This window comes from Lytechinus variegatus, chromosome 2, assembly GCF_018143015.1.
Source record: "Lytechinus variegatus isolate NC3 chromosome 2, Lvar_3.0, whole genome shotgun sequence".
NCBI lineage: Eukaryota > Metazoa > Echinodermata > Echinoidea > Temnopleuroida > Toxopneustidae > Lytechinus > Lytechinus variegatus.
The window spans coordinates 69,196,842-69,223,756 of record NC_054741.1 but is presented as its reverse complement, the minus strand read 5'-3'; the positions used below and the strand labels follow the sequence as shown (position 1 = coordinate 69,223,756).

The 26,915-nt window shown below is 35.7% G+C and overlaps 2 protein-coding genes across 9 annotated transcripts in view; one reads left to right on the top strand and one right to left on the bottom strand.

The window, feature by feature from the left end:
* The first annotated feature begins 3,014 nt into the window (after positions 1 to 3,014).
* LOC121408806 (electron transfer flavoprotein beta subunit lysine methyltransferase-like) lies at positions 3,015 to 16,990 on the top strand. 3 transcript variants are annotated; one of them, XM_041600461.1, is made up of 5 exons: positions 3,015 to 3,130; positions 10,294 to 10,576; positions 11,019 to 11,339; positions 12,624 to 12,754; positions 13,890 to 16,990. In XM_041600461.1, the coding sequence occupies exons 2-5, from the start codon at positions 10,434 to 10,436 to the stop codon at positions 14,240 to 14,242; spliced, it is 948 nt and encodes a 315-aa protein (XP_041456395.1). In that variant the 5' UTR covers positions 3,015 to 3,130; positions 10,294 to 10,433; the 3' UTR covers positions 14,243 to 16,990. The 3 variants fall into 3 exon arrangements, with proteins under 3 accessions (XP_041456395.1, XP_041456393.1, XP_041456394.1); XM_041600459.1 differs by having other exon boundaries at positions 10,266 to 10,576; XM_041600460.1 differs by having other exon boundaries at positions 3,029 to 3,088; positions 10,266 to 10,576.
* A 5,386-nt stretch (positions 16,991 to 22,376) lies between these two features.
* The window catches only part of LOC121408805 (plexin domain-containing protein 2-like), a 40,550-nt gene continuing 36,011 nt past the window's right edge, over positions 22,377 to 26,915 (bottom strand). For all 6 annotated transcript variants that reach the window (XM_041600452.1, XM_041600457.1, XM_041600456.1 and 3 more), the window contains 4 exons: positions 26,613 to 26,715; positions 26,108 to 26,203; positions 24,948 to 25,138; positions 22,377 to 22,677 (listed from right to left, as the gene is read on the bottom strand). In XM_041600452.1, the coding sequence (XP_041456386.1) occupies positions 22,582 to 22,677; positions 24,948 to 25,138; positions 26,108 to 26,203; positions 26,613 to 26,715 (486 nt within the window). In that variant the 3' untranslated portion in view covers positions 22,377 to 22,581. The remainder of the gene's footprint in view (positions 22,678 to 24,947; positions 25,139 to 26,107; positions 26,204 to 26,612; positions 26,716 to 26,915) is intronic.

Sequence of the window (26,915 nt, the reverse complement as noted above, 5' to 3'; positions counted from 1 at the left end):
CTCCATTAAGAGTATACTTATCTCATAGTCAAATGCGAGTGCCAAGCGCTTGCTGATTTTGTTAGAATTACATCTAAACTCGAGCACTTTTTGGTAATCAGGCATGATTATCATACGCAGCTCACTAATCAAATATTGCAAGCCCGAAGCGTGAGCTAAAAAAAATAGGAAATTCAGACCTGAAGGAATTCACTAAGACTATACGTATTTCACTAACCAAATGATGCAAGCGCGAGCTGAAAATTTTTGATATTCAGATTAGGAAAACGGACATTTTAAGGACTGATTTTATAGGATTTCATGAAGAGCAGACATAGCTCACCTAGCTATCCACTGATGCGAACGTAAGCACGGACAGGAAATGTTTTATATTCAGACCTTAAAATGGCAATCACTTTAAGAATTCATGAAAAAGAATTATGTCACTACATAAAGCAATAATAACTCGAAGTGCGAGGAAATATATTTGGTGTATATTGACGTGAAAACGGATTGTATGACTCGTAAACAGACAATGTGAGCTTCAGCAATGTTCACTGAACACATAGGCCCTGAGCAAATTTTGTTCATAAAGTTATGAAAAATATTTCTTATGTATCTTATAACGTACAATAATTTCCTCTTTCCCACTAGATTTCTCTTCCTTTCTCCATCTTTTTCTCCCTTTTCCCGTTTTTTTTTTTGCTAAAAAGGCTAGCGTATGGGGGGGGGGCACGTGGCCTTCGTCTTTTTTTATTTATTGGTGTAAAAAAATGTAAAGTTTAAGAAAAATTATCAAAACAATGGTCTGTAATTTCATAGGCGACAATATCCGTTGATTAGCGAGAGGTCGACCAAAGCTACGGTTGGTGTAACCAGGGAAGTGAACACTTCCCTGGTGTAACTGTACTGTACAGGATCATGCACACTTTCTACAGGGAAGTGTTATGTAGACTTCCCTGCTTTCTACATAGTGCAACATTAGTGCAAGGTGCCTTCTTATAATCACGTGACGTTATTTTATCATCGTTTTTAAATGGATTAAACTTGTAAAATTAGTTAATTAACTGATTAGGGCTATCCCGGGGGCTATCCTCCCGTGTTCATTTTGTTTATTTCACCTATATTGGTATTGTGACATGTTTTAACGAAAATTAATTCAAATAAAATAAAAATGTTACGCAACAGAAAATAAACATTCCACAATTAGATTATATTTTGTACATGATGGCGTATTTTTATACTTTATTTTGATATAAATCAATTTATAAATTATTCACAAAGTGATGTGATTTTAAAGGGGGTGCTCCAAGCTAAAAATGATTGATAAATAGAGTAAAATCTAATGAAAAATAAGATTTAAAAATCATCAAAATCTGAAGAAAAAAAATGAAGTTCTTAAATTGTATAAAGTAATGCAATATTTTGTGAAAATATGCATTACGTCATGACACAATATGTAGGTGTGTTAGTGTCATGTACCCGCCTTTTTTATGTTATTAAAAAAATCATAAATATTCAGGATTTTCATGATTGTGTATTACAACCGCATCTCCCTCAGGTTCTGCAACAATTCACCGTAAATCAGTACCCAACCCTATTTTTACATTCTTGGAGGATGAAATTTGAATATTTTGGGGGGTATGAAAATATAAAATCATAAAAGTATAAGTGGGGAGCCTGACCATCACCTAGCTCATTGCATATTCATCGAGGAATTGCATCACAGCTGTTTCATTAAAGTAGAGTAAAACTTTGAATTACCATTAAACTGTTAACCCTCGTCGAATTTTGATGACATTTTTGTTGTGTGTTTTCTCAAATTTTCTAAGTTTATTCTTCTGTTCAAATCAAATAATTTTCAGCCTAGAGTAGGCTTACCCTTTCATTAAAGTAAAAACTATAGGCCTATATATATATAAATCGCGAAAGATATTTAGATTGTGTTTAAAAATTAATCATTTCTTATTTTCTATAGATGAGTGTATTTAGTTTATTGATTTTGCTATATAATAAAACGCCTTCTGCTATATTGAAAAGGCTTTGTATAAAATATGAATAGTTTTGCGGTTCTTTTTTCTGTTTGCTGAATGTGTCTGATGTTGATTGTTCATGGGAGAGGAGCTCTTGATGAAATAAAAACAATATCTGGGTAAACTTTATGCAAGCTTTTAACATTGGGAAGACGTGCGTGTGTATGTGTATGTGTGAGTGGTATGGTGTGAGGATGGATGTTTGTGGCTAAAGTTTACTTAAGTTGATTTGAGATAATTTAGCTTGTTAATGCCAATGTGTTTAAATTGTTTTGAACTTATTGTCAGCCTTTATTGTTTGTTACTGTTATTTTATGAAAACCAATAAAAACAGAAAAAAATGTCGCATTATTTCAGTGTGCACATGATTTTTATTAGTTTGCATGATTTTATGAGTGAGCTGATGTTGTCATGTCATCACTTTGTCTTCTGTATTATTTTCTTCACAGCGAATTCAGATATGATTTGTACTTTTATCTGCTAAAAAAATACAGGCAAAACGAAAATGGAACTAGTATAAGGAAATGTCGAAATCATCATGAGCCCCATGAGCACATGCACTCATTGTACATTTTCGCGGTACATTCATTCGAAATCATAGGTATTAGGCCTATAATATAATAGATTGAAATTTTGCATTCCTTCAACATCATATATCATGTTTTACTCATTAATTTTGCCTTAGTACTTGAATTATGGGATTCTTGTCTGTGGATCCACTAATACATCCTTTAGGTATAAAAAAATACTTTGGCAAAATGATATAGCCTTTTATATATAGGCCTGAAAGATCTCCCACAACACTTTGTATTTATACTAGTTATGTTTTCCTTTTTCACACGGATCGTCTATGCTTGAAAGTAAACTGTTGAAAGTCGATCTGTATTATTCCAATTAGGGTACGTAATTCAGGTCTTAGGCTCAGCACAGAGAACTTTTATTTCCGACTATAGGCGACATGATCTGCAGAAATTCTTACTTTTCAATTAGACTTCATTCTGGGTTTGGCATACCATACTCCAAACGGTGTGAGTGTGATGCTGCACAGCTCTGCAACAATTCAACATGTTCGAACTGTAAGTTGTGTGGTTAAGAAGCTCTACGAGTGGGGAAAATGAGTGAGTATCTGTTTATGGAGGACATTTATGAATACCAAAAGTATTAGTACTTTATTATGTGAATGACATTTTCAAAAAGCTGTAAAATTGTGTGAAATTTTGTTCTCACATAGGTAGTTCACTAGTTGGTTCTACGGAAAGAGTTCCCGTCACTAACCCGAAGCTCTGGCGTAGGGTTCGCCCAACATGTCGGTCAGCATCGTTAATCCTGCTAAAGTGCTACTGCTAGCTAGCTCACTCATTCAATGAACAAGGTTATAATATAACCTTGTTCTCAGTTATATCTCCATGTGTGACAAAATAAGGGTGGCAATGTTTGGCTTATTTTCTCTTTTTCTTTGGGGCAAATGCTTGATTTTTTTACACTGACCAGCACTCATTCAATGAACAAGGTTGTAATATAACCTTGTTCTCAGTTATATCTCCATGTGTGGCAAAATAAGGGTGACAATGTTTGGCTTATTTTCTCTTTTTCTTTGGGGCAAATGCTTGATTGTTTTACACTAACAGTTTCCATCACACCTATTATTCATCCAACTTGGCTCTTATTTAAATTTGATTCTTATAAACATTTTTTTCTTAATTAAAAATAGAGATTAAAAAATGAAAATTTTCTTGCCATATTACTTTCCACCAATAGAGGGCGTACATAAAAATATGACCATAATTCAAGTTTTTGAGCGCTCTGGCGATTAAAAAAATTATTCCCAAGTTACTAATGAAAAATAAATTGCAACTGTATGGAAATTAGTAATTTTGGTCACAAAAGTGATATTAAAATGATTTTTTAAAGTGTGTGCCCTGTACAACATTGGCATACCATAGTCCTACCTGTAAATTCATCACAGGCAGGGTGGTAGCAGTGAACAAGTGCTGACAGTTTCCATTAGACCTGTTAATTCATACCGCTTGGCTCTTATTTAAATTTGATTCTTCATATCATTTTTTCTTAATTAAAAATAGAGATCAAAAAATGAAAATTTTCTTGCCATATTACTTTCCACCAATAGAGGGCGTACATAAAAATATGCCCAAAATTCAAGTTTTTGAGCGCTCTGGTGAATACAAAAATTATTCCCACATTACTAATGATAAATAGATTAAAACTGTATGGAAATTAGTAATTTTGGTCACAAAAGTGATATTTTAATGATTTTTTAAAGTGTGTGCTCTATACAGCATTGGCATTCCATAGTCCTACCTGTAGATTCTCCACAGGCCAGATGGTAGCAGTGAACAAGTGAGCTAGCTCAGACTCCGTAGCTGCTGGAGCAGAAATAAGTTAGCACTAAAATTGATTAAAAAACAAAGGCTTCGGAAAGACTTCCATATGTCCCCTCCACTAATTTTAAAAAATACTTCCCCAAAACCCCCTTCTGCCTTTCTTTTTTTTCTTCTTTTTTTTTCTTCTCACTTCCGGTGGGATCTTGGATTCGAACCTCTCGCTGCAGAACGAAGCATCTCCAGTCTGTCGCCTTACTCACTGAGCTAGCAGGAATTGTTGAAAGCCATGGGTTTCATAACAATTATCAACCAATATTACGACTAGTCTACTCTCCAAGAGTATTGGGTATTTATTTTTCTGACTAAATAAACTGATGCCATTGGGAATTACACACACTCAAATTTTTGACGGAATAAAGCCATATTTTGGTATGTATCCGACTTTTCCTTCTTAAATCTCTTAGATATATGTTAGATAATTCTTAAAGGGGAAGTTCACCCTGACAAAAAGTTTATTGTAAAAATAGCAGAAAAAATAATAAAAAATATTGCCGAAGGTTTGAGAAAAATTCATCAAATAATTAAAAAGTTATTAGAATTTCAATTATTTGATTTGTGACGTCATTTGCGAGCAGCATTCCTACATAGTGAATGGTAAAAAGTCAATGAAATGTCATTTTCTCAGAAAATTGAAAATGGTTTTCACTGTAACTTTTTTATATCAATAGACAAATCATTTCACACCCGATCATGAAAAGAAAATAAAATTAAGTCATCAGGAACTATACAAAATTTGAAATTCATACATTTTACATTACATAACACATGGGGCAGCTGCTCGTTTATGACGTCACAAATCCAAAATTTTGAACTCTAATAACTTTCTTACTCTTTAACGGATTTTCCTCAAACCTTCACCAATATTTTTTATTATTTTTTCGGCGATTTTTACAACAAAGTTTTCTTCAGGGTGAACTTCCCCTTTAATAAACCTTCTCCATATTTTTTTTTTCAATTTCAGTGGAGGGGACATATGGAAGTCTTGCCAAGGCTTCTTTGCTACAATAAAGCTCTTTGCAAAATAGACACTATCTACATACACTACTCAAAAAAAGTTAAGGACCACTTTTTGAAACGTATATAACTTTTTATACAAGGTGTTTTATTTCTGGAAATACCTCAGTACAACTGTCCTGAATGTCCTTAAACACGCTGTAATCAATTTCACGCATGGGTGGTTTCAGTTGTTGCACACTGTCGCTCTCATCACTGCACATCCTGAAAAGTGGGTTCACAGGGGTATCAACTATCGACATGAAGAGGAAAAAACGAATGTCTGAGTGTCTTTCAGGCAGCCTAGTATCGCGTATGACCTCCTCCTGCAGCAATAACGGCTTCACAGCGCTGTCTCATGGAGCTAATGAGGTGATTAATGTCTCTGACGACCAGTGCATCCCATGCAGCCTCCAGAGCCACACCCAGCTGCTGCAGTCCAAGTGGATGGGCTTCGAGCTGCTGGATACTTCTCCCCATCATATCCCAGACGTGCTCTATCGGGTTCAAGTCCGGGGACCTCGCTGGCCACTCCATACGCTCAATTCCATGGCCCTCAAGGAACTCGGTCACCACCCTAGCTCGGTGGGGACGGGCATTGTCATCCATCAAAATGAAGTTTTCACCCACATTTTCAGCAAATGGCACCACAATAGGTTCGAGGACTTCATCCCTGTACCTCACTCCTGTCATTGCTCTCCCTGGGACCACGTAGACACGAGTACGGTTGTCATAGGTGATGCCTCCCCACACCATGATGCTGCCTCCCCCATAACGGTCATGTTCTGCAATACAGGGGTCAGCAAATCTCTCTCCTGGTCGCCTCCAGACTCTCAAACGTCCATCATTGTGGTCAAGGGAAAATCCGCTCTCATCTGTGAACAGAACTCTACACCATTGCTGTCTGGTCCATCTGACATGCTGCCGAGCCAAGTTGAGACGAATTCTTCTTTGAGCAGGGGTGAGTTGGACACACTGAGCTGGCCGTCTGGCATTCAAATTTGCTCTGTGAAGTCGGTTACGGATTGTTTGAGTGGAAACAATCACTCCAGTTGCTGCAGTGAAATCATTATTGAGGCGGCGTGCACTGTGAAAGTGGTTGCGGAGACTGAGATTCGTCAAGTAGCGATCATCTCTAGGGGTTGTTGAAACTGGTCGGCCACTACGGGGTCTCTCAGAGTATAGCCCTGTCTCTCGGTGTCTTTCACTTGCTCTGCTAATGACACTGTGTGACACGCCCATCACTCTGGCTACTCTTCGCTGACTGAGGCCAGCTTCGAGCATCCCTAGGGCTCTGGCTACATCTGTTTCACTTAGGTGGTGTCTTGGCATTGCTGTTGTAGGCAAGTTGTTGATTTTAAAGACAGTAATTGCTTTGGAAGCCACTTTTATACGGGACCACTGCAATGATGTGAGAAACATCGTGAAAGAACTGCATGTTTGAAATTGATTTCATTGTGTTTGAGGATATTCAGGACACCTGTATCCTGGCATTACTGTTGTCAGCAATTTGTTGATTGTAAAGACTAAAGACAGAAAATGCTTTTGAATCCACTTTTGTACCACTTCACAATGGGCCCGCTTTTCAGGATATGCAATGATGTGAGAGACATCATGCAACAACTGAAACCAAATTGATTACAGTGTGTTTGATGGCATTCAGGACAGCTGTATCTTGGCATTGCTGTTGTCAGGAAGTTGTTGATTGTAGAAACACCTTGTACAGATGTATATAAAAAAAAAATTACATACGTTTTAAAAGTGGTCCTTAACTTTTTTTGAGTAGTGTATATTCATATTCTAAGATTATCCAGTATTACTATTAGAATGAAGGGACCAAGGGCAAGGTCATGAAGGTGGCAATTATTCTGATATGACCATGTTCATTGAATGAGTGCTGATTGACATTTATTGATGATGATTGGTGAGGTAAGTGCCAGAGTAGTGATATGGATTTTACCCAAACACTTAAGCGTCAACCTCTCAAACACACCGCGCGCCGCCGTGAAAAGCCGCAAAAATGTGCCATTTCCCCCTTTTTTCAACCACATATTTTGTCCGATTGGCCTAGTTCACCACCGGAAAAGGCATTAGAAAATTTAACTCTTCTTCGTTATGGTGATGTAAAATCACGATTTTTTTGTTGTGCCATTGCACCGTCATTTATTGTTTATTTTCCATCAATTTGGTCAAAATTTCTGTGGTATTGAACTTTTTGACTGAACGCTTCCGGCTAGATCTGGCAGTTTCTTGCTGGGAGTGGGCTATTTTTTACCACCGGAAAAAGATTCAAGTCATTCAGTTCATTCTGAACATTTTGATATATAAATGATTCACATTGGATGAAAAAAAAAACCTGTCAAAAGATAAAACTAATTGGAGCCTCCGTCTGCCTTGGGGAACTTTGCTACATTTGCGCATTTCATTTCTCCACGAGGAAGGGGAAGAGAAACCCAACACCGGGTATCGATGAGATTGAATGAGAAAAAAGATGAAGAGAGACGACATTTGTACTAATCTTCAGTAAATAATCACGTAGGCAGAGAGCGATGAGACAGCTAATGAATTGCATCTCACATTCCTTGAAAAGAAAATGACAAGAAACAATGCCTGCTGAAAATAAACAGTCTCAATAAATCGCTGTACGTGTCCCTCCCACCATGCCCACCTCCGTGTCACCCTTGCTCTAAATAGAACGGTCGCGAACCTAGCGTGATCCAATCAGATTCAACCGCACAGCTGAGCGACAATTGTACACTTAGTCAGTTCTGTGTGTGCACGCAGCTGACCTGGGCTGATTAAAAGCTTCAAATTAGGTGAAAGAAATCGGGGGTCTCAAATTCATATGTTGATGTGTGGGAATGTTTACCAAAATAATTTGAATTTGGAAAAGGGAAAATAGAGATGCTGGTGGAAATTTATACAGAATAAAAATGTCAAAAGTTAAATATAAACTTAGTTACAAAAATAGAATTGGAACTGATCATATCTTTTTACTTGCACTATATTTTAGTTTTGTTCAACTCCACCAAATGTCGTGTGTTTATGTAATTGTGGCCTCAGTCAAGTACAACGATACTCTACAAAGAGGACTGTACTCAACAGAAGAAGAATATGTAAACTGAGCTGAATAACTAAAGCAGGGCTCAACATTAGCAGTGGCCCGGTGGCCCGGGGCAACCAAAAATGAGAGTCGGGCCACCAAAAATTTGTAAAAGCCAACACTTGGTGGCCCGGTTGGGCTACCAAAGTTTTGATAAATTGTAATGTTTTCTATTGTTTTAGGGCCACCAAAAATATGAAATTGATGATTTTGGTAGATTGTTTGGGCCACCAAGAAAAAAAGTTAGTGTGGAGCCTTGACTAAAGATCCCATCATTAAAGTCAATTCAATGCCGATCATAGACCATAACTTTAATTCTTTAGTTTGTTTCATCAACATCAGTTCACTAAAACACACTTTCTTCAATTTTATAAGAAATAGATTCATTAAAGATAAAGAAAATTCATTTTGTGTGCAATGATTATTGAGCCTATGAGGCATAGGTCCCTCACACTTGTGTGAGATGGCTAACTGTCTGTGTAGGACTAGGACTATGAGGAGAAACCCCTGAAAAAAATAAAAATATGTTTATAAACTCCTCCAAACAGACATATTTCAGCTGTCTATGCTAACCAAAGCTAAAAGTGAAATCAAAACACTGTCGTAGATAAGGTATGAAGCATAACAGTGCAAGTTTTATGAATATTCATTGCTTGCCTGAGTATTTTAATGAAGAAAAGCTCTAATTAGGGGTAAGCTAATAACTAGCCAGAATGACATGACATCATCCAGATCCTGTGTCAGGAGAGTTGAGATAATATAGGATTTCATGTTTGAAAAAAAAAAGTTTTTCTTGATTTCCATTTTATAAATTCATTTTTAAAACAATATTCATTTGTTGCTCATATGGATTAATACTTAAAACTCTTGTCTATTTATTCAAAAATGCTGCAAAAAAAATTGAAAGCTGTGCCAAATAAGCAGGAAATGAAATCCTGGCAAAAACTAGTCCATCAATTTATGCATCTAGAGGAAAATCAATCCATAATATCTACATGTACAGACTGTGATAATTGTGAAGAATATCAAATGCTTAATCTGGAAAACAAGAAAATCATCCAGTTTTTCTGTGTTCAAACTTATGTAATCACAACCCTTCTAAGTCCTAAAATATGCTGATGTCACAGACTCTAGACCCATGCTGCGGCAGTGAGAAGATATAATACTTATTTTGGAAGAATACTTAATATGACATTTTCCCAAGCTAGTACTTTACTGGTGAGTGGTGAAACCATGAAAATGTATAAACATGAACCTTATATTTCTTCAAGTATTTTTTTTTTTAATTCTGTTTAATAAAAGATAGATTGTTGGGGGTAAGTACAACTCCTACAGAGAGTAATTTTCTTGGTATCTAATCACAATGATCATTGCCACCTTTTTATTACTGTCCTGCAAAAAAAATTGTAGAGCATTTCTTACATAAGACTGTAAAGAACATAGTCAAGAGCTTTTGTCTTTCAGATATAAATGTTATTGAAATTTGCGAACTGAAATGATTTACCTTATTATGTCAGATTTTCATCTCCATGTAATAATTTATAAATGATACTATCATTGATCTAAAATGTATTTTTTAGTTTAATCCATGATTTTCATCATTTGATTAAAAGTCATTTCCTGCTAGTGTCTTCATTCTTGTCGTAGTTGCGTAAACTTCAAAACTGATGAGATTAAGTTTCAGTTCATTTATCACACATTTGAAAATTAAGAGATTTACACCAAACATTGCTGTGATACCATTCTGTTTTATAGGAGTTCCAACCTTGGTTAACAATTGCAGAGCACTTGATGAAAAACTTGTTGGTGACTTGGAGCATGGGGTCAAAGGAAAGTAGCTAGATTCATATCATCATCCTGACGCTGCTGCCTGGTCTAACCCTTACCCAGTTTCAGTTAGAGTTGCTGAGAGATGCAGCTACAATGACATTTCTGAGGAGGCTGTCCAAGTTTGTGAACAACCCATTCTCATTACCATATAAGAATCAAAAGCTGAGTGGTAGATGGGACCGGCGAAACATCTTCAGCTTCAAAGGCTATCGATTTTCAGACTCATTTGGAGCAAGGCAAGTGAAGTTTTATGGAAGATATGGTGTTTTCTCTTTCAATTTTTTTTTTATTTCCTTCGCATATATTTTGTTTTGTTTACACTGATGCGCTATTTCTTACTCTTTTTATTGGTCATGATCTTACAATGTACTTAACGAGAGTTGATGACATGCATTCTAGTGATTATCAGCATCTTTTTTCATACTTGATGAATGCCTGAAAAGATCTGCTCTACATTTAATAGCTCATGAGATACTGCATTTATGTGCCTTCAAGATATGCCCAATGATAAACATTGTTTAAGAATGACAATTGGCTCTCTAATTGCCCCTCTCTCACTTTTCTCTGACTATCTCACTCTCTCTTTCTCTCTTCCTTTCTCTCTGTCCCCCCTTGCTAACTCCAGAGGTAATATTATGCACGTTATTGACCATGAGTATGTTTCTTTTTGCTCGGCAGATTATTTGGATTCACTTCCACACCTGTAACAGCACCTTACTTCACACAGACAAACAAAAGTTGTGCTGCTCGTTTTTCAAGTTCCAAGCACAGTGAAGATGGGATCCCAGCCACAACTCCCCCTGGCCGCAGGAAGAGCGCCAAAAGCTCAGCAGACCTAATCATGCAGCACACACAAGCCACGAGAGATCACCTGACTCCAGAGATAGCACTGAGGCTGATTACAAGAGAATGCCCCTTGTGGCATGAGACCACTGACCAGTGCCCATTTATTGACCCTTTCTGGGCCTTCTACTGGCCTGGTGGACAAGCTCTTACAAGGTGAACCATTGGTGTTTGGTGCGGCTAGTGATTGACTGAGTAGTTTTTATTGCTTGGTCAAATATCATAGCACCATGGATAAATTGAATTTGATTTATATTCATGCAATATTATAGAAAAATGTATATAATTAAATAATGTATAAAACAAATCTGATTAAAAAGATATAACTGGGCAAAATTTGTGAAAGACGGCTTACCTAAGTAACATCCAAAAAAGTAAACAATAAATATGATAATGCCATGGACCAGAACAAGCACGGATCCAGAGTTTTACAGGGTGCGAATTTGTCCAAAAAATTAGACAAACGAAAAAAAAGGTCATCACTGAAAGATGGTGGACATTACGTCTCCAAAAAAGCTGGACAAGCCCCCCAAAAAGGTCAGGGCCCAATTTACGGGATGCACAATGAAGGCATTCTATGGGGCACATCATTACGTTTTCAAATTCTACGGGATGCACTCGCACCTTCCGCCACACCTTCTGTTTTTTGTGTTTAATTCATGGGAGCCATGGTCTTATTCAACTAACATCTTGAGAAGGCCCTTGGGCCTGTTTCATTCTAGGTTATGAAGATTATGGTACAAGGCTGATCGGCAGATCAAAATAGAAGTTTCCAAGGTGCTTACAGATAATTCTGTGAAACATGTCCTCAAAATCTTGATTTTGAGTTTTAAGTGAGCCCTGATTTCAGGAGTTTTGAAAAAGTTAAAAATGATTCAACAAGAAGGAAAGAATTAAGGTGGTGAAGGATTAGCGAGATGGAGGAAGAGGGAAAGAAGGAGGCGGGTTATGATATAAGAAGAAGAGAAGGGGAAAGGAGGAGGAGGGTTATAGTCGTACTAGATCAGATATGGACATTAAATAGCTACGTCAAAATTATTCTTCATTAAAAAATTGAACTGATCCCTTTGGTTAGTTTTCTTCCATCTGATAGCTAGCAGGTCGTAAATTTTAAAATTTTATGGCAAAGTGACTTTCTAAAGTGCAATTTTCTATTTTGCAGTACAATTTAAACATATAGAGCACTACAGTATTTCTATGTCCAATGGGAGAGGCATCAAGGCTATTTAATAACTTTGGGTGGCCTTTGATGCCCAGAGATTAGTTTCAGCAATGGTCAGACATTTTATACAACATTTACCATAGGAACTGTCCTATTAGCCAATCAAAATCAAGGAAAGCTGTCCAACAAGTGTTGATGAAACCCTCCCCTTAGCTGGTATTATAGGAATAGTCTTTCTTAACCCATGATTATATGTCTTCCTTTACATCTTCCTGCAGGTTTATTCTGGATCATCCAGAGTTGGTCGAAGGTAGATCTGTATTAGATGTAGGATCCGGGTGTGGTGCTTCAGCCATAGCAGCATCTATGAGGGGTGCTAGTAGAGTACTTGCTAATGATATTGATCCCGGTGAGTCACTTTGCCTAGAGATGTTTCACAAAACATAAGTGTGACTAAAAGTCTTTCTTTTGGAAACCTCAAGTCTACAGTGTATCTTCTCGTGTAGGTTCCATAGGGTTACCATTCCAGCTGATCTAGCCCATTTATTTAACAACTTTGAGGCCTCCCCCGACTTAACTCACCATATATATAATTAGCTCTCAACTGAGTACATTAAAAATTGCCAACACAGATAAACTCATGTAGGCATGTGCACTGAATCTTCCTTGGAAAGAGACACCTGTCAACTGGTAGAGAGCCTTGCTGTTGGGCAATTTCGTAGCAATTATTCGTTTTCTAGCACAATCATCAGCATAAACAGGTGTTTATTAGTACATACACATGCTTGTCTTTTTCCTGTATTTTGTTTTTCCATTACTTCCTCTGGCGATTGTGTCTATGTGAATCCTGTTAGCTAAATGAATTCATTCAGTTTTATTAGGCTTACTTTACAAACCACTCATCATTTCATCATATTAATTACAGTCTACTGACGCTTTCAACTGTTAATTAATGTTTGAATACCCAATCGATCCCAACAAGACGTTGATTTGAAAAAATTAAGCAGAGCACTGGATATTTCATCAAAATATAATGTAAAAGTTTGTTTTCACACAATGATCTGCATATCCTCTTCAGTATACAAACAAGTGCTCTGATGATATCACACACTCTCAGTGATATATATATATGATGTATAATAAATTATTTCAGTTTGTATAGATTTAAGGATTTAGGGCTTTCCTCCAAATAATGCTGAATTGGAGGAGTTAGATTAAGTTCTGAATTGACAATGAAAAAAATCAAAGCATTCCATACCTCATAATAATAATACAAATGAATAATGAGATGTATGGCATCAGTTCACTCTTTTGTATATAGGTCATGATGTGCATCACTGTTATGTGAAGATAGGCAAACTTTGAAATTTCATAACTTAAAATCCAATTTCAATCATATTTTCAGTATTAAGATTGATTTTCATTCATTCATTTTGACTTATTCCTTGGGTAGACTTGACCAATAAATTCACATTTTGGGGGGGTATTATCTCAATTTCACACTCTAATTTTGATATTATGGATTTATTATCCTTTATTTTCAGTTGCAATTCAAGCTATGAAACTTAATGCTGTTCTCAATGGTATTACTATGGACACAACTGCTGAGAACTTGATACATCAACCTTGCCAAGAAAACAACCAATGGGATCTAGTGTTACTTGGGGACATGTTTTACGACAGAGACTTCACCAACCTGGTTGCTGATTGGTTGATTTCGTTGATCAGGAAACACAAGAGCAGAATTTTGATTGGTGACCCAGGTCGGGTGTATTTGAGAGACCATCCGATGAGAGAAAACCTTATCAAGCTGTTTGAGATTAGTCTACCTTCCAGTTGTGTTGAGGAGAATAGGGGTCATAGTTCTGGCTATGTATGGGAGTTTGTCTTATTTTAGTTAATCATTTGTAAAGGCCTTGTTGAGTACAGGGTCTGATGCAGAACAAATATACTTGCAAAATGCAATGAACATTGAGCATAGCAAGATGGTATATTGCATCTTTATAGAAGCCAGTCTGAAGCCAATGCCAACATTCCGATGATGGCTTGTTTTGATTGTTTAATTGTTGTAAAAGATGAACTTGATTTTATGCTGCAGTGAGAGATGAATATTTATGTATTTATCTTGCCGACGAGATTCAAAAGGCTGTATGGATAGCTTGTGGGTATGTAGTCTACATCAGACATTTCAGATAATCGTCAGTTATATATATCGTCAGTTGAGAACCAGAAGGGTGCTATTACATTTACTTTGTATAGCAATATTAGCACTGTTCTTGTTCTCAATGGAATATCTTCAAAGCTGCAATAACACCCTACTAGCTCTCAACTGATGGTATTTTAGTCTGAAAGAAAATATTTTGTAACTTAATCAAACTATGCACAATCTTTTAGCAAATCGATATATGTTTACTGGGGGAAAACACTGTTTATAACTCTGTCTTACTCTTAGCTGATGACTGTTTAAACAATTTTCATTATTTTTGTTACTGGCATACAATTATTGTCCTGGTATACATTACTCTTGTACTCTGATTATGGGGAGAAAGAAAATCAGCAACTAAAATTGTATTTATTTTTGTAAAGGTTATATTGTTTAACTAAAACCTGAATTATAAGTGACTTCATGTAGTAAATTACATTACAGCTCACTTGTTAACATCTTGGTTTCTTAAAATCATCTGACAATAATGAGATTTTGTTGGTTTTCATTCAATTTCAATGAAAAATTATCACTTTTCAATTTATTTAATATAACTTTATTTTGACAAATGTTTTTTTTTTCTTTAAACATGGGAAAGAAGCCCATTCAGTGTAAACTAAGATTTTATAATTGTCGGGATTCCAAAATTTTAGCAAAGATCTAGACCTTGTCATTGGGTCATTAAATATGAGCTCAGAATACAACTCTGTGTCGTTAATTATAAATGGTAAATGGTGATGATTTTTTACCTGATTGATAAGAAAGCATGAATGCTTGTAAGCAAGCAACCAGAGGACGGAAGGCTTAATGTCCTCTCCGAGGGACCTGGTAATGAAGATTATTGTCTTAACAAGAGGCACTAGCACACCAATTGGGAGTCGAACTCGGGTCACCGTAATCCGAAACCTCCGCTCTACTGACTGAGCTATCAGACCTCCTAATCTAAGCAGTCTCAAGGCTTTTTGTAAGATATTTGAAATCAATTGCAAATTTCTGCTGGAATCTATACAGTTGAGAAATCAAATCAATTTTTGCTGTAGCAAATCACTTTGACCCCCTTGTTAGTAGAAACAGATCAGTAACATATTGCAAAATTGAGAATAAATTGCGAGACATATGATTGACCTAGGGACTCCAAACAGATTTGCAATTGACCAGTATTTTCTAGCAATGCCCATTCAGATAAAAAATGTCAAGAAATTGAAAGAAACAATGCTTCATCCTTCTTGGTGCTGGTATTGACGTAGGTATAAGGATGAAAAGGAGTTTATTTATGCTTATGCTGATGTGTGCTTTAGTACAGGAAGAGGTTTTTTTACGATTATTGTCTTGTCTTATGTGGGGGTTTTTTTCCTAGCTCTTTCTTTGGAAGGCCAAAATTCAACTGTGCAATAAAAAGTTTACTGTTATCAGGAAGGCAGTTCCATAAAATACATGTACGTATGACAGATCCCCTTAATATTGGGTCTTCATGAATTTTTTTATCTCTGTTTCCTCGTTCATATGAGAGGCAGTAATGTCCTTCAACCATGGCTAGAGCAACCCATTAAGTGAGGTGAGAATGGAGCAGAATGGGAGCCGGACATACAAATGTGCTGATTATTTTATGGAATTGCCCAGTAAGAGGAGGAATGATATTACCTTGATTTGTATTATCATGGCGATATGATGATGTGAAGGTGTCATTTTTCTGTAATTTTTTAAAGAAAAAAAAACGTTGCTCAGAGAAGTGCTAGATACTAAACAATCATAAATTTGAATTGTAAATGTTAAAACAAAATCAAGATTCATTGGATTCTGCTACACTTATGTATAATTGTAAATTTGGGTGATACACATAAACCCTTTATGAAAAGTTTAACCAGGTTTTAACTTCCAGTATTTGTTATAGCTGTTTATTTATCTCTTTTGTTTATGTATTTTTTACAGTTTTTATTCATGCTATTTATTTATTTTTATTCCTTTCTTTACTTAATTGTTATTATTTTGGAAGACAGGGGTCATGCATGCACTAAACAATATAGATGAGTGCCCATGCTCTTGACACAAAGTCTAGATTTCAAGGGAACAAACATACCTTTACAGAATTCAAACATTTACAATAATGGTAACCAAAGTGTGTTGATTTGTTGAATTTCGAAAGTTCTTGTTTTTTTTAGAACATATATTTGTACTCAAATACTCAAGTCAGTACCATGAAATACAAAGAAGATTGTAACGTATTGTATTCTGTTGGTTGGGTTTTTACCATTAAATTCCTTTTTGGATTTATTTTATCTGGATATTGATGCATCACAAGCAGTGGCACTAGATTCTTTTGGCAAACATGCTTGAAACTTGTTCCCCCCCCCCCCCAGTTTTGTCTGCTAAAAGTATTCTTGGACCACTGATCAATATATATTTTGATACTATTTTGATTAATAAAATGAAAATCTAGTCAGATCTGCCTTGTCTATTTTGTGAAGTTTATTTTTCCCTCATTCAGTCTTTTATCTCTCATGTCTAATCACTTAATGTCAATGCCCCACCCCCTTCTCTCTCTCCACCTCTCATCCGCATCCTCTCACCCCCCCCCCCCCCACCTCTCTTTCCCTCCTCTTCCTCTCTCCCTCCTCATCCTCTCTTTACATCACTCAATCCCACTCCTCTTCTTCACCTCTCTCCTCCTCCCCCTTCCCCCTCTCCTCACACTTTATTGAACTCCACCTTGTCTTAACTAAATTCACTTCTCTTTTTCTACCCTTCAATCATTCTGCATGACTGTTTACAAAAAGGGAAAACACAACCAGTATACAATTACATTTGTATTTCAATGAAAAAGAAACTTAGAATATTCCATCTGTGCTTTACATATACATGAAGAATGTATCAAAGTGCACAAAGCATTAATATCTGCATATACTTTATGTATATATAAACATATTTATATATTCCTTACAGGTAAGGTATTCTCTGTTATAAAAACAAAAACAGACAATTTCATAACAAAGTTCAAAAGAAACACATTTCTAATCTTCCTGTATCACCAGTATTATGTTTTGGTTGTAGGTAAAGCATAATTCTGAAGGAACCTTATAATAAAATTAATCAATGCCATCCACCCCTCACCCCAAAAAATACTTTGCTAAAACTTGCAGATTAAATGCATTTCAAAATTTATCTTTTTAACATATTTATGCACACAATAATGAACATAACTTCATGAAAAGACGGATGGACCTACCAACAATATATGTAAATTTTGTGAACAATACATTTTTGTATATATACAAAACATTTGTATATATTTTATATACATATGTTCAAATCAAAGGTTACTATTTAGAAGAATACAATTATAGATATTCATTCATTTCTTAAATTCCACATTTCTTAACTTGATTATTTTAATACCAACTGCAAGGCCTAACTGAATCAGCCCTTTACATAATAGTAATATTCTGCATTTAAATTAGATACACAAGGTGCAAAAAAATATAGAGAAATGATGGAAAGACTTGGCTTAACACTACATTTAAAAATCATAGGGGTTCACAGTGGCAAGCACTGCTCAGAATTCGATCTAATTAAGGTATCTAAATTTAGGTTATTTTAGGAAACACCTCGAAACTGACCACAAAAAAAGTTCCAAAAGAGCAATGATAAGTCTTATCTATGATCTAATGTGAATAACCCAAGCCCAATAATAATAACAATAATAATAATAATTAACTTACTTATGGGTGGTGAGAGACCACAAATAAGAAGAGCAGCAAAAAGCTGAAATCTGCTGAAAAGCTCTGATACTGTAACGATTGAATTCATTTAAAAAAAAATAAGCTTAAGAATCCCCCCCCCAAAAAAAAGCTTCAAATCTCACATCCCTGTAATTAGTCTCATGAATACAATTTTCTTAAGTGACTATGGTTATATTGCTTGCTTTTTCACTCTGAAACATGCCATCAATGACATACAATGTGAGAATACCTGAATTCAACAAAAAAAACAAATAATTGGGTAAAGCAGCAGAGATGACCAAACTTGCATGGTATCAAAGCTTATAGCCAATCATACCTCCCTTTTTCAAGAACTTTTCTCGCAAAAAATCCTTTTAACCTTGTCTACATGTATGGTATGCTGAAATTAAAGAGTTAAAACATGGAACACAATGAATCGAATAAAACACTTTATGGTCTTGAAATCTTTGAAATAAATAAAGACTCAGCTGGCTATTTTAACATAGGCATACATTTACAAAATAAAAATTATTTCACTTGATAAAACAAGCAGACCATGAATATTAATCATATTTTAGTTGACCATATTTGGGGTATCAATAAAAATGCTAAAATTCAAAATTAACTTAAAATCAAACCATATCTGAGATATGTAACATCCATAAACTCAAAAAAATAAACTTAATTCATATGTTTCCATCAGTTTTTTTTTTTGTAATAGAATTACACTTTCTATCAACATTCACTTGCTAACAATTCCATGATATTACATGTATACATGACTTCATTTACAAATCATTTTTAAAAACCCTGAAATCCAGAATACAATAGTTTTCCAATATAAAATTTATTACTAGGAAGCCTGCATCATGTATATCGGTAACCATTCATAAGTGATTGGTTCCAATTCAAAACACACACAGTAAACCGTAATGTTGCGAAAATACCAGAAAACCATACTTTACAACATTGCACAAATGTACCATTATGATGGTAATATTTAGTTCCAAAATATACATATTGGGATGAAAGAAGAGAGAGCAGATATAGGGTATGTCGTACAGCAAATACATGAAAAAAATATTAGGTCAACATTTCATTATTAGTAAATGTGTGTGACTCTTTATTCTCTGAGCATATTAGCTACTCAATACCCAAGATATAGTCATGCTTGGCATGCCTAATCAAGATACTCTATTGACTCTGTGTAGAGCTGTGTAGCCAGTATACCTTAATAGCACTCTCAATACAGAACAAAATTACCTCAATCAATTATAACACACTTAAAGATAAAATTTATTTCTGGTTCCGAATTCGCATAATGCAGGAAACCATCTCAAAATTATTGAGAAAGGGTGTTTAGGATGCACCTAAGAACAGGTGTTTGCTAAAAAGCTAAGGAATCAAGTCTTAAGACAGTCACATGTACTGCTCACAGATACGCATATATGGGACTACCATATTTTCTGTTTCAGCTGTTAATTTGTCAAATTTTGAATGCGAGTGAATTTCAAGAGTAATCCCTGGACAATGGACTATTTTTCAGGATATTCAACAGCAATATCTTAAATAGAATTTGACAGATCACAATGATTTTATTCCCCATCTTTACCACATCTTTTGGTTATCTTTAAAGGAACCGTTTTACACAAGGGTAGAGAGTCGTACAATATGTATCAAACTATGCCACAATGCATAAGCAACACATTACATACAATGAATCAAAATCCAAGCAGTTATTTTTTTATTTTTAGTCTGGCAACCTGAAAATGATTCTTCAACTTCAACTATTGGGATTTATAAATTTTCCCCAGAATGCATATATGCTGCTGAATTTAAGCTTAATAAATTATTTTATCTATGCACATAGATTCCATACAATTTTGCAAAACCATTTATGATAAATATGAAACTGCTGATTAAATTAATGTGGTACACAGAATGATTTACAAAGGAAATGAGGACAGTACATAAGGCAAAGAAATTGAATATTTGAGTGTCAATATAAATGGCAATTGTTCATAATTCATATCAATATTCAATATTTATGGAAATAATCCATTGAAAATTGGTTATAAATCATTCACTTCATGAAAATAATAACCTGCTAATATGTACAAACAAATTTGAATCAATGAATGAATGATTATATATTTTCATTGCAATCGAATTAACGAGTTCTACTAAAGATTACCAAGTGGGTTCATGTTGACACAATTTTATTACAAAGTGTCAATGGTTGAGGGTAGTCGTTAAAACGACGAACAACGTGCAACACAATATAAATAGAGATAACAGAAGACTCTGAGCAGATATCAAAAGAGAATAACTTCAGAGGGTACTAAATTCAAATGCAGTCTAACAACTAAAAGAAAAAGAATACACTAAAAGTGTTCAACATACCTAAGACAATTAAAAGCTGTTGGAATAAACTGAAGATCAACTACCTAGAAAACTTATTGCAAACATGTAAACTCTTCTTTCCCCTCTGCCTTCTGGTTCTAATTCAAGGGGGGTTGTTTCTTTTTTTTCTTGAGCACTGGTACCCAAAGCACACACACACTAATCTACATGATATCTCATGAAAAATATGTCATAGAAAAATGTACCCTGCATGAGTATTCAATTTTTCTCCAATTAAGATATAAATTGATTTGACCAAATCAACAACAAACACACCAATAACAAGGATGTAAAAAATGATAACCTTATTTTCCTGATCTACATAGGGTGATTCAAGAGTATGTACATCTATCTAACCCCCTATTGGTGGAACCCTCATGAGTAATCATTTCCACTTTGTGTTTGGTGTAAGATTCAGATTATCATGACTTGATTCATCACAAAGTAACAGAGGAGAAAAAAGGATTACTTTATGGAATTGCCCTATAGTAAATACATTCTCATCTATCAGAATAGCTCCTATTTTGAATATTTTATTTTTATCAAAGTTCTCCTATGCCTCCAATTATAGAATTATAAAATAGTGCCTATCCTTTTAATTTGAATCTATTATTAATCATTCAATTATTATTTATTTGGCAATCAACTAGTTGACACCCAATTCTGAAATTCACATAGGCTTTGTTCATAGACCAAATTATTCCAGTATGCAATGGTTAACCCATTGACTACCAAGTTCTGAAATTGTCATAGGCTTTGTACAAGGATTGCATGATTCTGTTGACTGAATTGTAAAATTCACATAGGCTTTGTACATGGAGACCACAAGGTCCCAGTCGCAATTGGGTTAAGAAATGCTAAAACAATACACCGAGGACAAAGATAAACGGATGCTACAGAAGTTAAGGTATTAATCTGATTAGAAATCTATGCACACCAACGTGCTGTGACACAAAACTTAGCGATTGATCATACACTTGATTGTACACTGTGTTTGATAATTCAATCATAAAAAAGAGAGATTTCTACCAACATTTTTAAGCTCTGTGTTATGGACACATGGTGAAAATGAATCATTTCAGAATAGCAGCGCATCAAAAGAATTGTTGCAGTTACTTAACCAAAGTTCTATTAAAATGTAAGCTTCTCATTGGTTGAAAGCCAATTGTCTTTGAGTTGCACTCTTTCCACAATTGTCCTTAGATCGACCAAAAATTATATCACATCAGTCACACTTTGATAAAATATCAATATAAATAATAAATAAGCGTAACTCTAATTCATGAATACAAGGGCAGCATTAGACAGATTCAATTATCTTGGGACAAAAAATGGACAATGAGATTTCATTTCTGCTTATTCAAGGTTTATGGTACACAAATCTGTATAGAAATCTGATGACTGAAATGGAGATGAATGGTGTGTTATCAATTGGTTATCACGCACACTTCACTAAAATTACATAGCTAAATTCACTTTTCTATAATAGAAATTAGAATTAATCAACTGATTCAAAATAGACAAGTTCACTGATCCAAATGAATTTCCCAAATTATTCTACTAAGATGTGTGATGAATATGAATAGGAAACAATCTGAAATAATTACTTATTGCTGTGTCAAATAGATCCTAAGGAAGCTTTAAGGTTGTTGAATCAAATTAACCTTGTTTTAAGAATATGGATTTAAAATACATATACCGGGTACCGGGTATACATTACATCAGTAACCAAGTATCAAAAAATCATATCAAGAATCTGATGGCAAATGCAGAGTGTACAAAAATATCCCCATTCATGCAAAGGGTGAACGCTGAAAGGCAAGCAATTCTTTGAGGTATGTTGATCGTATCATCTCAGTTTCTATGACATATTTTCATTAAAGAGATACCCACTGTAGAAATACAAAATTTTGTTCATATAATGATATCAACCTCGTCATTGTCATCTGGTTTATGGTAATGATATCCTACACCATTCTCTTCTTTCTTCCTCAAACGAAACTTGGTGATCTGTGGAACAAAAGAGAGACCATAGTGTGGTAAAGAATTATAAAGTCACTACATATTTGTATATTCATTAGTTCAATATAACATCTAGTCCATATCAAATAGTGTCATCAATGATTTCATCCCCTCCCCCCCAAAAAAACTATGACATGCTTTTAAAGATAAAATTTAGTTTTGGTTATGAATTTGAATACCAGTTATGGAGGCAACTATTTCACAGTGACGAAACAATGATTTGTACAATGCACCTATGAACATTGGAATCTCCAAAGTTAAAACGAAAAGGACTCAATTCTTCTGACAGTCACATATACTAGAAGATAAGTATGCAAGTTACTACACAAACATTGTCAGCCTGACAGTTTCAGCTCTTGTTTCTTATATTTTCAATATGAGGGCATTGTAAGAGCAATCCTTTGCATTAGGCTTGGGCGGTTCTAGTCTTGGCAAGAGTCGACTCCGATTCTTGCCCCAGGCGTCGGTTCCGAAGAGAGTCGACTCCCAGCGCCGAAATTGGGCTTCGAGACAATGTCTCAATTATGCCCCTTCCATATACATGTACACTCTATACCTCTATCTCAGTGTGCACTCGCTTCGGTTCTCCTCCCGACTCCCTGGTCCTTTCATTCTCTCCCAGTCATCCATTACCCAACTCACTGCAGACATAAAAACCACACACACAAATTCTCTCCCCATCATCACAAGATCAACTCACTGCAAACATTATACACAGGACACAACGCAAGCACGTTTGACCATGGTTTGACCCTGGCAATTGTTTCTTTGAAGTGATTGTTTATAATTTTTAGTGCTGTGATGATACTGATAGATTGATTTTCGTGCTTGACTGATATCTGATTTGATTTAATCCAAGTTTGAATGTGTGGTACTTGGTTTGCTTGAGGTCTGTGTGTTTACTGTTTAGTATTTTAGCCCATTATTTGTCAAATTAATCAAGAAAGATCTGCATTCGTGTCCAAATACAATGTAAAAAGATAACAAAGTTTTGTTACAACTTTCGTACAATTCTGAGACAAGTAATTTTCTCATACAATATACCTGCAAGCCTGCAAATGTTATGAAGTTGAAATTATTTGAATGATGCATTTAAAAAAAAAGACTCCATCATGAATGCCGTCCAAAGCCTCTCTTTGCAATTAAATTTGCCCTGACCTAATTTCTCTACACAGAGGCCATGTAGCAGCCAAACCCAACACAGAATGAAAAGGGCGGCAATCTTGTACCCCCCACCGCAAGAATATCAGATTTCCAAACATGTGCTTCTCAAGATTGTGCAATACTAGTGGAGACAAAGAAAGTAATGTAAACAAGTCGCAGAGGGTTGATGTCCCTGAATGAAGGGACTAGTCTTTGTTTTCAGTCACTTAAGAAAATGGCAAACTGGATAAAGGTGAAATACATCATTTAAAAAAAATGATTGTTTGGAATGAAAAGACTAAGATTAAAGGAAATATGACTGAAAAATATCCATAGTTCAATCGCTACTTTCATTACTGACAGAACAATAATATGTTTTATTAACTTCTCGTCAATATTCCAATATGGCAAGACTCCCATTTAAGACTAGCCAGCAAATGATGGTGGGGGTTCTGGAATGAAAGCCCCCAAAAAAACTTCTCACACAAGTCACACACAAATCCCAATGCACTAACTTTGATGATACAATCACAAGTGTTGCTTAACACAACGCACGTGCTCTGTACTGGCTTTGTACAGTCACAGAAATACACACAACACACACGATGCATCCTCATACCATGCATGCACACGGCATACACTGCAGGCTCCAAGCAGAGAAAGTTCGTCCTCTGCTCGAAGTAAATGATTCTGTCGGCTCCAAATTCCATGTTTTTTCTATCTCAGTGCTTGGATTCGGCGCTGGGAGTCGACGCTGGGGCCGATTCTTGTCCATGAATGAGAGAGCACAGCAAAGACTCGAGCCCCTTTATCTCAGAACCGCCACCGCTTGGTACTCGAGTCTTCTGAGATTAGGGTCGACTCCCCGACTCTGGCATTGAGAATCGAGTAGACTCGAGTACTCGGCGCTGGCTCCCAAGCCTACTTTGCATCAGATCAATTTTATGATAATCTTCCTACATATCATTCGAAGATAGTTTTTCTTTCTTTTGATAGCTCAGTATTATTATTTTCCACCACTACCATTTATCTTTAAAGGACCAGAGCAGGAGTTTGGCACTAACTGGTTGCCAATGTGCATTATTCTTTAGATTGCTCTCTAGAAAGTGACCTACCTCAATAAGGAAGAGTCCTGAGTTAGAGTTGGGGTAGCGGTATGCATAAACTAGCCAGCCCACCAGGACTAGAACTAGAACACCAATGACGACCGACCCAACGATAGTCCCGATCCTCAGCGCCAATGTGGTATCATCTTTAGACTCGCCCTCTCTGGCCATCTGATTACCCTTACCATCTCTCGGTACATCTACAAAAGGCAATAGTGAGAATTATAAACTGCATGTTCAGATCTTTGATTGGTTGCATTTGTAACTCACTACTGGCTGCATGCAATATAGCAAATAATAAAGACTGGGTATGGTCATACTTTATATGAAATTCAAGAATGCAAAGAAAGTTTGCAATGGCTGCTCCTGTATCCATTTGTTTGGCTAATTCTCTGCATTTATAAAGCCCCCCCCCCCATGCACGATTCCACAGGCGGGATGCAGAATATAGATTTATGAAAACAAATTCTCATTATGGCAATAACATATGGCCCCTTGACTTTATCTCAGAGCTCAGAGGCTTGACGTCTTAAAAATTTAGCATTTCATATTGATGATACCTTTTGCAGCAAAACCCTTTGAAGTTCATTTATATTTTTGTACTCTTCAATGTCAAAAACTGAGGTTATGCAACAACAACAAAAGCAGTAACACTGCCCCCTTCTTTTCACTAATCTTGTATATAATGTTATCGCTCTCTATTATACAAATAATACACGTAAGCGTGTACATGCAGGGCCAAGTAATGAACAATGTGCGAGAAGAGCCAATGGATATACCGCACCGAGGTCCGCAGGAACGAGTGCGGTATATCCATTTGGCGAGCCCAGCACAGAGTTCATTATTTAGGTCCTCTACGCACCAGAATGCGTGTATTGTTTGTTTTATACAACCCCATCCTGAATGCTATATTTGATCTAAATTCCAGATAATTCTAGAAATTTTCAGACCTCGCACTATCCTGCACACTGACGTCAGAGTGCAGTATAGTGCATTTTGGATGCAATAGTGCAATTCGCTGAATATCATGTGATCCGATTTGGACCAATCAGATTACAGAACATTCTTGGGAGTTGTATAAAAACAGTTATTGAGCGGATGCATGAAATGTGCAACACTAGTCTGTAATGATGTACAGTATCATTATTTTACTTAAATATTTTACTTACATCTTTCACACCGCCTTCCTGTGTAGAGTGTAGGGCAAATACATTCCCCATAGCGACAAGCCCCGCCATTGAAGCAACTGATACCTTCTGAGCAGTCTGTAATGTAAATGAAAATCAATTTTACAACTCTTACTTTTAATAGATCTAAATTAGATGAAACAATAAATGTACATGTGTATCCAAACTGGGTATTAAAATTGCATAAATGAGATATGATTATTACCTAGTTGCATCAAGTCAGTTCATAGGTGGAGAAAAAGATCCAACATGGTCCCATTTCATCAAACTTGTTACAATAACAAATTTTCAATAACAGTGTTAAGATACTGAAATCCTTTAACCTGACTGGCTGATGGTGCATTTGTTATATAAATTGTACCTTAGTTATCATAACGGTTTTGATGAAATGGGACCCAGGTCTGTGTAGAAAGCTTATAGGAATCACAGAAAGCAGGGGTCACCAGGTCAATGATAATAGACAGTATTCTAGCAATAGAGATTATACCTGTGTAGATAGAAGGATGTTTTCCCATGGTAGACTGAGGGGCTCTTGTTGTCGGTCTTATTGTAGGTAGAGGGCAGTTGTATGGAACATCAGCAATATTAATCTGGAGGGAAAGAATGAATGAATAATCAATCAATCCATCTAACATCCAATGGTTATCTTTTCAAAACAACAATAATCATTCTGCTGTTATACGAGCACTTCAGACATTGGAACAATCTCCCTAAAAGCTTTGCTACTATTAATAGAAAATTCCCATGGTAATCAGATGCTGATTAAAACAATATACATGGCTTTCATAAT